The sequence below is a fragment of the Mixophyes fleayi genome, chromosome 12, assembly GCF_038048845.1.
Source record: "Mixophyes fleayi isolate aMixFle1 chromosome 12, aMixFle1.hap1, whole genome shotgun sequence".
NCBI classification, from domain to species: Eukaryota; Metazoa; Chordata; class Amphibia; order Anura; family Limnodynastidae; genus Mixophyes; species Mixophyes fleayi.
In genome coordinates, this window is record NC_134413.1 from 36,604,700 (window position 1) to 36,621,784 (window position 17,085).

The 17,085-nt window shown below is 40.7% G+C and overlaps 1 protein-coding gene across 3 annotated transcripts in view; it reads left to right on the forward strand.

Moving 5' to 3' along the window:
* The window catches only part of RASGRP1 (RAS guanyl releasing protein 1), a 154,731-nt gene that overhangs the window by 103,681 nt on the left and 33,965 nt on the right, over positions 1–17,085 (forward strand). For 2 of the 3 annotated variants that reach the window (XM_075192815.1, XM_075192816.1), the window contains exon 1: positions 11,498–11,878. The exons of the other annotated variant lie outside the window; for it this stretch is intronic. In XM_075192815.1, coding sequence (XP_075048916.1) covers positions 11,787–11,878 — 92 coding nt within the window. In that variant the 5' untranslated portion in view covers positions 11,498–11,786. Of the gene's footprint in view, positions 1–11,497; positions 11,879–17,085 lie in introns of those variants that run through there. 3 annotated transcript variants of the gene reach the window in all.

Sequence of the window (17,085 nt, forward strand, 5' to 3'; positions counted from 1 at the left end):
TAAAGTGTGCATGTCCTATTTCAACAACATAAGGGTGGGTGTGAGGGCCCAAGGACAATTCCATCTTGGAACTTTTTTTTTTGCATTATATGACAAAGCAACAGTCGTTTGCCATGTTCAAAAAGTAAAACCAAATGTAAAAAAATTCAAGAAATTAAACCAAAAGTAAAATGCCGTGTCATAATTTAAAACAAGAGGTATTGACGTGCTCTAAAACTACTGTATTGTTGTTTATATTTTATAAACACTACACTTGAAAGCTTAAGTCTTTCAATAGAAAAGTAACTGTCCATTGCACGAATATTTGCAACAGGGACAATTTTAGGGTTAAGAAAGTCAACTAATAATAACACTTCGACGCTGTGTGTCTTTATAAACACTACACTTGGAAGTTGGAGGAGGTATTGTGGCTCCGGCACCAAATTTACTACCGGGGCCACTCCACTGTGCAGTCCATATTTAGGTGTATCAGATATTAAACAACGGTGACAGTTGATGCCCAATTTTTTAATTATATTGTGGCCTCGGTACCAAATTGTGTACCGGGGCCACCCCACTACGCAGTCCAGATACTTGTTTGGTGGAATTCAGACCAGTTGAGGGTTTTATTATTATATTGTGTGGACCACTCTATCTATACCACACTACAACTCTATACCACTCTATTTCCTACTTTAATTCTATTTCATACTTTAATTCTATTTCCTACTTTAATTCTATTACTAATTAATTACCATAAAGAGGAACAAAATAAACCAATTTTAGCAAAAGTATAATATGACTTAGACTTACAAACACTACACTTTAAAGATCGTGCCTTTAAATGAAAAAGTCAGTCTTCATTGCACGACTATGTGCAACAGGGACATTTTTTTGGGTTTACAAAGTCAAACAATAACACTTCGACCCTGTCTGTCTGGGGTCTCTCAATGACGAATTGTCTGTATCATGTTTGGAGGAGGTATTGTGGCCCCGGTATCAAATTGGGTACCGGGGCCACCCCACTATGCAGTCCAGATACTTGTTTGGTGGAATTCAGACACGTGGAGGGTTTTTTAATTATATTGTGGCCTCGGTACCAAATTGTGTACCGGGGCCACCACACTACGCAGTCAAGATAGATAGATGCGTATTGCGTATCATAGATAAAGTACATTCAGTGGTGTGGGGCAAATTGAAAAATATTCAAAATGCACTGACATTATCAAAAACAAGAGGTTGTCACACGCTAAAACTCCAACATGTATATGATGGAGAGGATGGAGGAGCAGCCGTATGTGTAGTGTAATGCAGATCTGTTGAAGGTTTTTTATATATTTTATTGTGGTGCCCAGTGCCCACTCCTCTATGCAGTCCAGGTACAATTATTGGTGCGAATCATAAAAGTTCAGGGTTTTTAAGATATTGTGGTGACCCACTCCTCTACGCAGTCCAGGTACAATTATTGGTGCGAATCATAAAAGTTCAGGGTTTTTAAGATATTGTGGTGACCCACTCCTCTACGCAGTCCAGGTACATTTATTGGTGCGAATCATAAAAGTTCAGGGTTTTTAATATATTGTGGTGACCCACTCCTCTACGCAGTCCAGGTACAATTATTGGTGCGAATCATAAAAGTTCAGGGTTTTTAAGATATTGTGGTGACCCACTCCTCTATGCAGTCCAGGTACATTTATTGGTGCGAATCATAAAAGTTCAGGGTTTTTAATATATTGTGGTGACCCACTCCTCTACGCAGTCCAGGTACAATTATTGGTGCGAATCATAAAAGTTCAGGGTTTTTAAGATATTGTGGTGACCCACTCCTCTACGCAGTCCAGGTACAATTATTGGTGCGAATCATAAAAGTTCAGGGTTTTTAATATATATTGTGGTGACCCACTCCTCTACGCAGTCCAGGTACAATTATTGGTGCGAATCATAAAAGTTCAGGGTTTTTAAGATATTGTGGTGACCCACTCCTCTACGCAGTCCAGGTACAATTATTGGTGCGAATCATAAAAGTTCAGGGTTTTTAAGATATTGTGGTGACCCACTCCTCTACGCAGTCCAGGTACATTTATTGGTGCGAATCATAAAAGTTCAGGGTTTTTAATATATTGTGGTGACCCACTCCTCTACGCAGTCCAGGTACAATTATTGGTGCGAATCATAAAAGTTCAGGGTTTTTAAGATATTGTGGTGACCCACTCCTCTACGCAGTCCAGGTACATTTATTGGTGCGAATCATAAAAGTTCAGGGTTTTTAATATATTGTGGTGACCCACTCCTCTACGCAGTCCAGGTACAATTATTGGTGCGAATCATAAAAGTTCAGGGTTTTTAATATATATTGTGGTGACCCACTCCTCTACGCAGTCCAGGTACAATTATTGGTGCGAATCATAAAAGTTCAGGGTTTTTAAGATATTGTGGTGACCCACTCCTCTACGCAGTCCAGGTACAATTATTGGTGCGAATCATAAAAGTTCAGGGTTTTTAATATATATTGTGGTGACCCACTCCTCTACGCAGTCCAGGTACAATTATTGGTGCGAATCATAAAAGTTCAGGGTTTATAATATATTGTGGTGACCCACTCCTCTACGCAGTCCAGAAAGATACCTTGTTGCAACGTTTTGGACTAATAACTATATTGTGAGGTGTTCAGAATACACTGTAAATTAGTGGAAATGCTTGTTATTGAATGTTATTGAGGTTAATAATAGCCTAGGAGTGAAAATAAGCCCAAAAACTTGATTTTTAAACTTTTTATGTTTTTTTCAAAAAAAATCCGAATCCAATACCTTAAATCCGAACCGAGACCTTTCGTCAAGTGTTTTGCGAGACAAATCCGAACCTCAAAAATAACGAAAATCCGGATCCAAAACACAAAACACGAGACCTCAAAAGTCGCCGGTGCACATCCCTATTTAAAACTAAATGTGTTTTAATATATATGTATTAGAAATATAAATAAAATAAAGTGATTATCACTGCTTGCCCTTGCCCTGTGTAAATGACTGAATACAGGGTTACTTTACTGTTTCCTATCAATTGTGTTAAATATATCTGTGGTAATTAGGAACTTGAATTAAAAATACAATGTTATTAAAAATAAGTATGGTAATTGGTAGTATTCACAATAATTTTGCAAAAGAGATTAATTTATCCACTGATAGCTTTTGTTCATGACCCACAGATTAAGTAGCAAGAAATGCCACCATTTGTCATTTATATACATGTAAAAGGCTGTTTAAGAGCAAGGATGCTGTGAATTCTATGAGAATATAATATCATGGTGGAGTTGTTTGTTTCACAGAGGTGTAAAGTTACGGTAATACAATCTTTGCATTCTACTTTTGCTGCACCATTTCATGGAATGGCTATTGTGCCCCTGCCATTGGTAAAAGCGGCATTGAAGAGGCACCACCTAGCGAGACATATCGCCCAACTGTCCCTGAAAGGGACAAAAATCCTGATAGACTGTATGGTAGGGCAGTCCTTAAATCAGCTTTATCCTGCCTAAGGTGGTACAGTTGGATGATATGATACTGTCTTAAATATGTGTAAGGAGCCTCAACTATCTGTAATGGAGTGGTGAATACATTATACTTGTGCAATACACTCACATTTATACACTAAAATTCATAAAATACAGTTAAAACTGAGGCTCCTCAAAAGAGACAAAGAAGATAGTTTTGACACCACACCCAAATAAGCTTTTATGTTTAGTTTTGAGTGCATTTACCACAAAACCCACAAAATATTTATGTATAAAAAGGGGAAAGTGAATTTGCTAGTGTTTAATATGCACAGCCATATCTGGTCTTAAGTCTAATTTACAAAAACGTGGGGTCTATTTATGAAAGGATGAAAAGCCCTTTTTCAGATGAAAATGGGTGTTAACCCCACAGGTGTTTATCAAGTGTTGCAGCATGGCTTGTACAGCCGCAAATCTACCACTATAGTGTATGTATAAAAGCTTTTTCTTTTTTTTTCTCTCCATGTTTTTCTTTAACTTTTTTCTATAACAGTTGAACTGGAAGTGCAAACTGGTTTCTAGTTCCACACATGCACCAGACCAGTGGCAGAACTACCATTGGTGCAGCAGGTGCAGTGCATCGGGGCCCATGGAGATAATGGGGCCTGCTGCACGTGGAACTAGCGATCTGTGGGCCCCGGTCCCCTCCTGCCCGCTTCCCTGTACCAGAGCTCACAGCTCGCTAGTTCCTCCTCTGCACCAGACCCCAGTGCATGCTGAGTAGATCAGAAGATGGGACCTCCATATGGCTCTTTAAGTCTAACTTAAAGAGCCATATCTGATGCAAGTCTCACCAATGAGCTATATAGTGGCATCACCACCCTCTCTGTCTGCTACTAAATTTGCTCGCTATGCAACCTAGCATCCGACTGACCTTCCCCATTACTTGTTACATTTTCTGCTTACTTTTAAGTCTCCTGAAATATTATCTCCTAGATCCATTTTCTGCTCAGTATTTTAGAGACATTAATACTATATTCATAATTTAGGGTTTTGAAACCCAACTCCATGATATTGTATTACACTGTAGTTGCCACATTCTTGACTATTTTATTTTCCTCTCCTTCCCCTGGGGTGACTACACTGCTACATACCTGTATGTCATCTGCAAAAGGCAGATTGTTCGTTAAATACAATTAGTAAATGTCACTAATATATATATATTGAAGACCAATGGTCCAATACAGATCCATGGAGTACTCTGCTGGCATCATTTCCCTCCACTGAAAGTACTTAATTTGCTAACAATCTCTGTTGTCTTTCCTTAAACCAATCTCTTATCTATTCAACAAATTTGAATCCAGTCCCACATTTTCTCATTTATTAAACACTTGAGTGTGGAATAGTGCCAAAGGCCTTATTAGCATCTAGATATGCTGTATCTACAGTTTCATCGCAATATATTTCCATGGTCACCCAGTCAAAAAAGTCCATCAGATTTGTTTGACATTTGTTTTGCAAGTTCCTGGATTTTAAGTAGTCTACTATTCTTTCTTTTAGCAACATTTCCATTAATTTTCACACTACTGACACCAGGCTCACAGATCTGTAGTTGCCAGTCTCTGCTTTACTTTCACTTTTGCGCAGCAGGACTATATTCTAGTCCACTAGAATTACTGCTGTTCATAGGGACTAGTTCAATGATTCTGTTATTAGTATTACTAGAACTTTATTAATATCCTTGTATGTATACTTAAGGTCCCATTGACTTGTGTATTTTCAGTTTTAAGGACTACTTTTTAAAATTTGCACCTGGAAAACCATTTGTATTGCAGGGGATAACAAATGTAACAAGCACAACATAATTTAGAGTTATGAGTGGTGCATGGCATAAAATGCAGTGTAAAAATAAAGCTGTGGGGGGAGTGGCCTGACAGCCATACTGGCCGGACAGAGTCTCTCATAGCTCCTCAACTAAGATATATATATCTTCTGCCATCGGTGCCTTTTCGCCCTCTCCACGGCTCCCAACTTCAGTTTCCACTGGGGCCCTCCCTTCCCTTGCCTTTGGGGGTGAGCTTTGCTTTTGTGGCTGCCCTGCAACGCTAATCGGGGGTCTGGGCCTACCCACGTAAGGACACGGTCTGTTAAGCACCGTGCCCAGATTCTTACAACCAGGAGCTTCCACGCCTCATTCAACCAGCCAAGAGATGTCGGCCTCCTCACTATCCCCAGAAGTGGAACTGGACCCTTAGATCCAAGCAGTGATTACCAATTTCCTTGGAGGCGTCAAGCTGGCATTTCAACAGTCAAGCAGTCACTGAATTTAAAACTGAATTGAATTCACTGGGTAACAGGACAGAATCCAAAACTAATGATCTCTGTCGTTCCCAAACCATGATTGACAAAGAACTCTTCCGCCTTCACAACAAGATCAAAGCTTTCAAAGTGAAACAAGAGGATTCCGAAAACCGCTCTCGTTGTAATGATATCTGGATAAGAAACGTGGCCGAAGACGCCCTTCCGACGAAACTGCAGACTTTCCTCAAAAGCTTTTTCTCCACATTTTTTCGCATCTGTCCGATGCGGACTGTCTTATGGACTGAGCTCACAGGGCCCTGAGAGCTAAGCCCACCAGTGGACAACCTCCTCGAGACATAATCATCCGCATGCATTTGATATTGTACTTTTTTATCCATAGTTTTTTCGCTATATCCTTGAACCCTCTTTGGGTTTCTTTTACTCAGGGTTTTTGCCCAATTGGGCTTTCTCTTCCCCCTCTCTTTCTTCTGGCTTGTCCTACATCTTTACTCTTTGTCTCTGGAATAGACTAACACTTTTCACCTCCTTCCACAACCTCTAGCTCTGCTTTCGAGATCTGACTCCCTGCCAGTGGCATGCCTTTGAAGATCTTCTCTGTTAATGTCAATGGCCTCAATACCCCAAGTAAGTGCACCGTGCTATTGGGAGCCTGCAGGAGAGAAAAGGCCAACATTTTTTTCCTACAAGAAACCCCTTTCACAGGAGCCCACTCTCAACTTCAGGGTAAGCAGTTTTCCCACACCTTCTTCGCCTCTACGGACTGTAAGATACGGGGTGTAGCTATCCTGATTCATAGCAAAATCCCCTTTTTGCACTCCAACACGTATGCAGATCCGAAAGGTCATTTCCTAATTGTAGAGGGCACCCTCTGCTCTGCTCCTGTCACCCTGGTCTCAGTCTATGCCCTGAACCAGAAACAAAAACCCTTGATGACTCCCTGCTGCTTAATCAATCCACTGTCCTAGATGTTAAATCAGTCATCTCTAACTATTTTATGGAGAACTCTCCCGATACACCGCCAGGTGTCCTCCGGGAGGCCCATAAGGCCACTATTTGGAGTCAGCTGATCAGTCTGACTTCATCTTCTAAGCGTAAGGCAGCAGCGGAGATATCATCGCTCGAGCGCCAAATTGCCGCGCTCCTTGTCCTCCATCAGCCCCACCAAGACCCGACCTTACTCCCTCAGATTAACTCATTGAAGGGCCAACTCAACACCCTTCTTTCCTGCAGAGCAGCTATCACTATATAGAAGCTCCAGCAACATTTTTATGACAAAGCTGTTAAAGCCGATTCAGTACTTGCTAGAAAACTTTGCAAAAAGCTGGCCCTTCACCACACTGACAAAATTCAAAAAACCCCTGCGGAAAACATCACCTATGACCCTTCAACAATAGTCTGTGAGTTCCGGGAATTCTATTCCTGCCTCTATAACCTTCCCACTCCCTCCCTCCGTGAGGATCTTCCAGTTCCCACTTTAGAGGATTATCTTAAAGTCACCCCCCTCCCTAAAATTACCCCAATGCAGTTGACAGCTCTGAACTCAGAAATCACATTGACTGAGGTCCTGGCTGCTAATAAAGCTTTAAAGGTTTCGTCCACTCCGGGCCCAGATGGCTTAACCCCCCAATATTACAAAAAGTTTGCCGTGGGACCTTGACCCGCATCTGACAAAATTTTTTAATGAGGTGTTGGAGGGGGCAAAGCCGGGGAAAGATCACTCTCTTTGCTCTAGCTATAGGCCTATTTCATTACTCAATGTTGATTTGAAGTTGTACGCTAAAATCCTTGCCTCCAGATTGAATCCGCTCTTTCCTTCCCTCATTCATCCTGACCAGGTGGGCTTTATTCCAGGGAGTTAAGTGGCCAATAACACAAGGAGGATCATTGACTTGATTCATACAATTCATTGTGACAAATTACCATCCTTGCTTATGGCCCTCAACGCTGAAAAGGTGTTTGATCGCATTTCCTGGTCTTTTATGGATGGGGTATTCAAGAGGATGGGATACTCTGGTAAGTTTTTGAATGACATCTCAGCCCTGTATCGCTCCCCATCAACTACGATCTCAGCGAATGGTCTGACCTCGGCTCCCTTTTTTATCTCGAAGTCACACGTCAGGGTTGCCCCCTCTCCCCACTAATTTTCGCTCTTGTGAACCTTTGGCTGCCAGAATCCACGCTAATCAGGAGATCGCCGGTATCCCTGTGGGCCCCTCGGCTCACAAAATTGCGCTATACGCTGATGATGTCCTGATGTCTATTGCTCATCCAACTGCTTCCTTGACCCCCTCCTGGCTGAGTTAGACCTCTATGGATATTTTTCCAGCTACAAGGTCAACTCAGACAAGACTGAGGTACTAGATTTCTATGTTCTCACATCGGACAAATCCCTACTTGAACATTCTTTTCCATTCCACTGGCGCCTACAGAAAATCAAATACCTTGGACTCTTTGGCGACTCGCTATCAGAATAAGCTGGCCCGGCATATTGTCTCGGCAGCAACTTGCCAAATCTCAGTAAACTGGAGGCAGCAAGCTCTCCCATCTATTCAAACCATTATTAACAGAGTCTGGCAAACTCAACATATGGACTAAATGAGGGTCCCAAGGTCTGGGACCCGTGGCTCTCCTTTTTTCAAGATCGTTCTCCTTTGTTGTGATTTCGCTATAAACCTTGTCCTCCCTTTCTCTACTTCTCTTCCTCCGCTTATTTCCTCTCATCCTGGGAAAAGCCACCACCTCTTTCTCTCTCTCCCCCATCCCCCTCTTCTTTGTCTCTTCTTTTATCCTCCTCCTTCTTCTTCTCTACCTCTTCATAAAAACTCCTGGTCATTCCTTGTACTCTTCTGTTGTTGACCTCTGCATTGAGATGTCTTTTTACTACGCTGGTCGCAGCTACTGTTTAACCCCCGTGTCTCTATATACATACTCTCTGGGGCGTATTCAATTGTCGGCGGAAACGCAGAAAATCCTGCGGTCCGCGCACGATTACCGTTATTACGGTAATTGTGCGCGGAAAAACAGTTAATACGGTAATTTACTCGCTGAATTTCAGCTTGCGGCTCCCTGAGCCGCGAGCTGAAATCCAGCTAGATTTTACCGTATTAACTGTAATAGTTTTAACGCCGCAGGACTTTTTAACAATTGAATACGCCCCTCTATGTTGGTTGTATTTCGTTCTATGACCTTTCAAAATAAAACTATTAAAAAAATAAAAATAAAGCAGTGCCATATATATTTATCCTGAATGGAACAAAAATGTTTGCATGTGCACCTAACTCTAAATCAGACCCCTAGGGTTATATTTACTAAACTACGCATTTGAAAAAGTGGAGATGTTGCCTATAGCAAACAGATTCTAGGGGGGTTATTCAATTGTTAGCGAGACCGCTGAATTACTCGCGCTCCAAAAATATTACCGTTAATACGGTAATATCTCGCTGAATTTCAGCTCGCAGCTCCGAAATACAGCAAGTAAATTACCGTATTAACGGTATTTTTGGAGCGCGAGTATTTCAGCGATCTCGCTAACAATTGAATACCCCCCTAGCTGTTATTTTGTAGAATGTACTAAATGACAGCTAGAATCTGATTGGTTGCTATAGGCAACATCTCCACTTTCCAAACCCGCAGTTTAGTAAATTTACCAGCTAGAGTTTCCCTCTCAGTACTCATGCTGACATGCACCTTTTAGACACTTGAATGTTGCTATCCCTAGCCCCTGCTATATTGTTAGAGTAGTGGAGAGGAAACCTTTTCCACTAAAATATGAGTTTAAACCTGAATGTTCAGTCTTGGGCTCAAAGGTGCGTTACTCTTGAAGCAATAACCTTAGGTCAAACTCAGGTGGGTGTCAAAAGTCTTTTCCCCAGCACCAGAGGGGACATTTAATTTTTCCAGTCCTACAACTAAGCACTAGTCTACCCCCAAGGTGATTCCATTCATACCACATCCACATATCACATAACCCTCGGGGAGGCACACAAACAGTAATCCAAAGGGAGCATTACACATTAAGGGGCATATTCAATTCCGATCCCGATCCGCGGGATCGTGCCGGAACGGCCGCGAACCTAATCCGTTATTGCGGTACCGTATTACCAGCAGTACTGCGCATTTTCCGCGGTAACGCGCGTTACCGCGGATCGGATCGGAATTGAATATGCCCCATAGACTGATCGGCCACAACATTTAAACCACTGACAAGTGAAGTGAATAATTGATTATCTCGTTACAATGGCACTTGTCAAGGGGTGGGATATATTAGGCAGCAAGTGAACAGTCAGTTCTTGAAGTTGATGTGTTGGAACCAGGAAAAATGGGCAAGCGTAAGGATCTTAGTGACTTTAACAAGGGCCAAATTGTGATGGCTAGATGACTGGGTCAGAGCATCACCAAAACAGCAGACCTAAGGTGTGGTGTTCCCGGTATGCAATGGTTAGTACCTACCAAAAGAGGTCTAAGGAAGGACAGCCGGGTCATGGGATCCCAAGGCTGAAGCTGGCGTACATTAACATAATTGAAAAATTTCAGTGCTGTCAGCTCCGCTCCGAAGAGCAGAGCTGGACAGCGCATGTGTGGAGGGATCACATGATCTCTCCCTGTCACTCACCACTCTCTCTCTGCAACTATAGTTGCAGAGACAGAGCAGAGATGTTTGTGCGCATGTGCAGTTGCAGCAAGAAAAGAAACGAAGAGGACAAGGAGGAGATCCGGAGACAGCGCATTCCCGAAGAGGAAGTATGATTTTTTTTATCACAGAAACAGCAGTTTACTGGAACTGCTGTTTCTGTGTTGGGTTCTTCATAAATTTGAGAAATAGTTCAATCCTTATTAATGCGATAAGGATTGAAAACTATTTTTCACTTTATGCGAACATTGATAATTGTGCCCCTAAAAACCTGAATATCAGTTGTCAGTGGTATTTATTTCATTACATTTACGACATGATGATGATCATATCAGAATGCCTGCCCTCAGCACAGTGCACCGAAAATCTATCAAGACTCTAGTACTGTTGAGAACCAATGAACTTATAGTGTATCCTGTGGCGGAATTATAGTCGACACAAAGGCCCCAATGGCTTTGGGGTCTGAGGGAGGGGCTTCTCCATTTGCTACACTGGCCGCCACTCTGCTCTTCTGAGCATGCACGGAGACTTGCAATTGCGCAGTGAAGCTGCTTTCAGGAATTGAAAACCCACCCTGGGCTTTACAGCTCATGCACAAGCCTTCTGGCAATCACACATGCGCAAAAGAGCAGGTGTGGGTCCAACCAATGGAATGGAGAAGCATCGTGCTCCCACCCAAACAAAAAATTGAGGCCTGGTGACTGTGGGTCACACCTAGGAGTGTATGTCTTATCACTAGATGACAGACTTTCATAGTAAATGTAACCTAGTTGTGATAGTTATGCAGCAGCAAACACCATAACCACCACACAGCAATACAAGTCATACAACACATCGTTTTCAAACCTCAAAAACAGAATTTGGAAAGAAATAACAGAGTGATATGGATCCAAATGAACTCCTGTGCTTTCACAAGAGGAGCAGTTGGGAAGTAGGAATACTGCCATTGTAACATGGGAGTGCATTAGTTTGGTTGTGAAAAATATAAGAGAACCCGGATGTCTGTGAGCTGCTGAAAGTCAGAAGCCTGCACGGCATGTGTGAATGGTTTTATGTAGATGCATCGTGTGTGGGAGGAGTGTGTGTGAAAGACAGAGAAGGGAGGAATCGCTGGGGATCCGTTTAACTTGTCAGAAGTAGCTGGAAGAACTGAAGTGTAATGTGCTCCTCAATAGACAGGTTATTCTCCTCTAGATAAGAAGCGTGAGAGCCGTAACTGCGTGTTGCCCTATAGCCTGCCCTGCACCCAGAGACACGGGAAGCTCTGTGCAATGTGTGTGAGAGGAGAGACAGGTACTTGGAGAGCTGGCCACTGGGAGGTGTGTTTGGGTGGAGACCAGTAATCCGCTCCAAGCTGATCTCTATTCCAGGATGGGATACAGGCAGAGTACTGGGACAGCAGATCACTCAGACAGCGCTAGCATCTTCATCATGGGGACCATTGGCAAGAAGAAAGGAATCCAGTAAGTGCACGATGTCTTCTTGTCTGTAGCAGTACAGAACCTATTGTTCACACACAGCACCAGGCAACATACGTCCCGTGTCCGTGACACTAGGCACTGCCAGTACATTGCTTGTGCGGCTGTTGCAATAGTAGTTGCAGGCACAGAAATGTGTTATGCTTATTTTGTGACGGTTTTATTAATGTGAATTAATTTAGAAAATAGCAAATAATGAAAAATACTAGATTGCAATGATTTAATGGATGGTGCTGTTGTTATAACTGTATACAGAGAGTTGCTAATAACATAAAAGTAATATGATCTTTAATATTATCTGCAGATAACTAAGTGGAGCTTTGTGTAACATGGGAGAGGTGACTAGGCTGGTCTATTGTGGTCTGGACTATAAAGTCAGACTACTAGCTAACATTTAAAGACAGGAAACTGTTTGATAGGATGTCCATTTGTAGTTGTTTGGTCCAGGAATAAAACTGTATAGAGTTTGCTATTTATTTTCTAGACTAAATAGGATATGAGACAGGATTAGGGATAGAACCTGAGCTGGACATTTTTAGGGACTGCAGTAAATGGAGTAAGATAATTAGGGGTGGCTGTACTGGTTGAGATGAATCAATTAAGACATGGTACCAGGTGTCATTACATAAACTGGCATGTGATATACTGTAAAATGTTGATAGTACCTGAGTTTGTTGTGAGAGTAAACGGAAGAGGAGGTGTAGTGGTAAGGTGCATACTGGGTGTAAAATGAAATGACTCTAAGGGCTATATTTACTAAATACGGGTTTGAAAAAGTGGAGGTGTTGCCTATAGCAACCAATAAGATTCTAGTTATTTGTTTAGTACATTCTACAAAATGACAGCTAGAATCTGATTGGTTGCTATATGCAACATTTCCACCTTTTCAAACCTGCAGTTTAGTAAATATACCCCTAAATTTAGTCCTTGATATAATTTGAAATGCTCAAGAACAAGGCCATAATGTTATTGTTGTTTGCAAAATAATGATCTAAGTAGGATGCCCAACATCAGGGGCTGTGTATCATTAGATATTTATATTTGCATTGGTTTATACTTTACATATATATCTGTAGTAGTAATGTCATCGGGGGTGTCTGCCCTGTAATAGTATCCGTGTTTACATATCTAATAAATGATGAAATGCCAAAATACACTCAGTGATCTAGAAATGTAATCAAGACTAGGCATGTTCGCTCATCATATTAAGGGTTCATTGTCTGCTTTGTAGAGCCATCTGCTAAGAGCACTAGAGCTTTATTAATAAGCCTCAGCCTCTTCACATGTATGTTCTGATCTACACAGCAGTGTAGGGAATATTGTATAATGAAGATGAGGTTGTGTTGGAAACCAGGTAAAATGAGATTGTATTATACAATATATTGAGTGTTGATTAGTGCCATCCAGGGCTTGTTTCCAAAAGCGACTTTTTTTGTGTGTGATTCATCTGTTTCTTCAAACACTTTGAATTTCTTTCAATATTATATTGCGTCAATGCTTTTAAAGGTGTTATGGTTTTACATAATTTCCTATTCAGTTGTTTACATGCGCATTAAAAAAAAAAGTATGTTTTAGTTTTTTTTAAGGGGTTGTTTAAAAAGCAAAGCAAAAGTTTTGACATAAACAACATAAAGTGTGATGCAACATGTTGCAAAATGGAACCAGACATCTCTCCTTGTAAATAACTTAATATAGAATTCAATGTTTTGTTTTCTTTTTAAAGAATTCGAACACATCAGCAATGTGTGAAAAAAGCTTAAACTTCAGAAAAATGGCATAAAAATATACTCTAATAAATGAGCCCTGATATGTTGTGTTGCTATTTTAAAAGTTTTAACATGTGACAATTGTTGCTGTGTTACTGATTATTTAAAAAAAAAAAATAATTAAAACTCCACATTATAAAACATGAGGTTTGTCTACCTTCATTGGTCTAAGGACCATAAATTGCGGAATAAAAAAACACACATAAATGCATGAAACATTGCAGTAAACAATAGAGTGACAAAATCAGGTAAAGAGACCAAAAATGGATGAAAGTGAAAGCAACTGCAGGTACCTGTGATTTTTAAGATGGTAAACGCATGCAGACAGCATTCCAAAAAAACATGTAAACAGGCTCAGTTTGTAATTAAAGTATGGTTGATGTTTTTACATGAGAATTTTTGGAATGTTGGCTTTAGGTTTTTTTATTGTTAAAATTACATGCAAAATGTACTTGCAGGTGTTTTCATTTCAGGTCACCTAAATTTGTGAAATCATTGAAATGCTAAGCTGCATTTTACAGTCATTTCCAAAATATAGACCTCAATATTACCAATAGAGGCAGCAAAAATGTTGCTATGGCAACATTTTTGAAACCGCAAATATGAGCCACACCCGATCCTCTTATTTCAGCTGTGCCTTCTTCCAATTAATGATTAGGCTCTTGTTTGAACAGGGCCTTGTCTACCCCTTGTTTTCACGTCTGCTTTTTTTTGTCTTCCTTGTATGCCCCTGGGTTAAGTATACTATATTTTCCCCACTGTAATGCTTTGTGGAGCAATGTGGTGCCTTGCAAATCTACAATAATAATAAATATGCCAAAAAATTAGTTGAGTTTTTTTTGTTTTAATCGATCATGTAAACAACTTATTAAAAATCTATTATTTAAAACCGTGACACTAGCGTATAAGAGCTTTAAACTAGAGATGCTCAAAGACCCTAGTGAAGTGGTTTTGGTTTTGGATCTGGATTAGCTTTGTATTTTGGTTTTGGCAAAACCGCCCTCATGTGTTTTGCTTATTTTTTAAAAAATCCTAAATTATATGCTAAAATCACATATTTTTGCTCTTTTTTGTTCCTACATTATTATTAACACTTATTTCAAGGCATTTGCAGTCAATTTTGACCACCTCACAGATCACAATATTATTTTCATACACTTTCGGACAAATACTGCAGTGACCTGGCTGGATGGTAAGCGACAGAGCAATGACACAAACACATAGCAGTTCCTAGCACATCTAGGACACATTGGCACACAGCAGTGGCAGAAGAGAAAAATGGTGCAAGATGGAATTGTCCTTGGGCCCGCCCTCCCTCCCAACCACCGTTATGTTGGATCTTAAAAATGGAATCCAAAAATCGCGAGATCCGACGACGTAACAATGACGTATTTTCGTGTTTTCGATTCCGAGGGCGCACGGAAGTACCGAGCAGGCTCGGCTTGGTACTCTGATCCCCTAAGTTCGGGTGTGTTTGGTTCTCGAGGAACCGAGTCTGAGCATCTCTACTTCAAACATGCTTAAAACACAGAAGAATCCTACAAAAAAATATTCTTGCAATTTCAAGAAGAAAGTTGTGCTCTATAATAAGGATTTGGGCCCTCATTTTGAGTTAGGAGCAAATATATCTAACATGCAACATTGTCTCTTAGGTAATCCAGTCAGATTTATTGGCAGCATGCATGGAAGAAGAGGGAGTGGGAGGGGGTCGTGTCATATACCCAGCTGGGACATATGGCTAAAGAGTGCAAATTTGCACCTAGACAAGTTGCTAAGCAATATTGCACCCCCTACCAACTCTAAATTTGTCTGCAATTTTTTGATCCTCCTGAAGCACAAAATGGTTTTGCCAAGGGGCAAAATTTATACTTGTTGCATTGGATTTACTCTTAATTGTAAATGGTCGTCGGTCTCCAGTTTTTATCTACTTAGAATTGTGATCCCAGCAGGTTCTTATAGTGGAATTCCGTTCTTAGCGATGAGCTGCCAGGCATCACTGTGAAGTCTGGCTGCGCTTATTATCTGGTACTATGGTACCCAAACATTACAGATTTTCCTGCACAAATCTATGGAGTGCTAGGAAAAATCTGTGATGTTACATCACCATGTAGTATCTTTACAACCGTTCAGACTGCACTCCACAGCACATTACAGGGAATCATACTCCCCCTGTCTTCCCAAGTTCGTTGTTCCAGAGCTATTAAAAGATAAAACAATACACTTAAAGGACCGCGCCCGTGATTTTGAGAATGAATGCAATGCAAGCCATAGCAGAATGTGCCATAAATAAGTGGGGCTTAAATGAATAACATTTGAATAAACATTTGATGCCAACCATTGGCATCATTGTGTGCTAAAATCTGATTTCCTTATGTGTTGATCAATCTTCACCACTGCTCAATGGAACCTCATATAATATTTTAATGTTTCAGCCAACGACTGCTTGTAATGGGTTGGGTGAAATGGAATGCCTTATCTGTATCAGTTTTGACTAACTGAAATAATCTTGTATCATGCACATATTAGTAAACAGGTAGTTAAACCAACTTTTCACCTATTATGGTTGATTAACCGGTTTCTTACTAAGGTTTGCAGTTTGCCAACAATGACTTACGATCACATATACTGTATAATACAACAGACTTCTTCTGTATGCGCTATGTAGAGAGTCAGTGAGAATAATTAAGAAAAATCCATAGGCAAGAACTGGAGTGGGAGTAGTTACAGGAGCCTGGAATTCCCCCTGTAGACAAGCAGTACTTTGTAGACTATAAAGAAAGGTTGCAGAACAATCATTTTTAGCGCTGCATGAGTCCCTGTACTAATGTGACTTGTAGACTTCTAGACCATGAGATGGGACGTTTGCCTTTTATCTCTTACTAGCCATCCACATTACATTTGCAGTATAATCACTTTGCCCTAAATGAGATCTTGTAGACCCAACTAGATGTATCTTCACTTCCCTTTCCTTGCCTGGAAAAATAACCCAACACTTCTACAAGAACGTTATCAGACAATAATGCAGCACTGGATGCCCACATTCCTGAACAAGCCCAGATTAAAAGGAAAAAAAAAACACAAAATCAACTCAGTTCAGTGATTGGCTAATTTTAATAAAAGTTTTTTCATAGATTTACCATCAGTGTTTAAAACAGCAGTTTTATGAAAGGCAAGACCCGACGTGCTTTGCCTTTGATAAAATTGACGATTTACATAACGCTGGCAAATTGTCGAAAATTGTTGGTTTTATATAACCACTGATTGATACATTTACATTCTGGGGGTAAAGGTATTATGCTGTGGTTTTGCAAGTCCCCGATATGCAGGGCAAATTTAAAACGGCAATGGCATTAAAGGCAAAATGGGACCTTTAGCTGATGATTCCTCATTGGAGTATACAGAATAGTAGGAAGGAGAAGCAGGAGC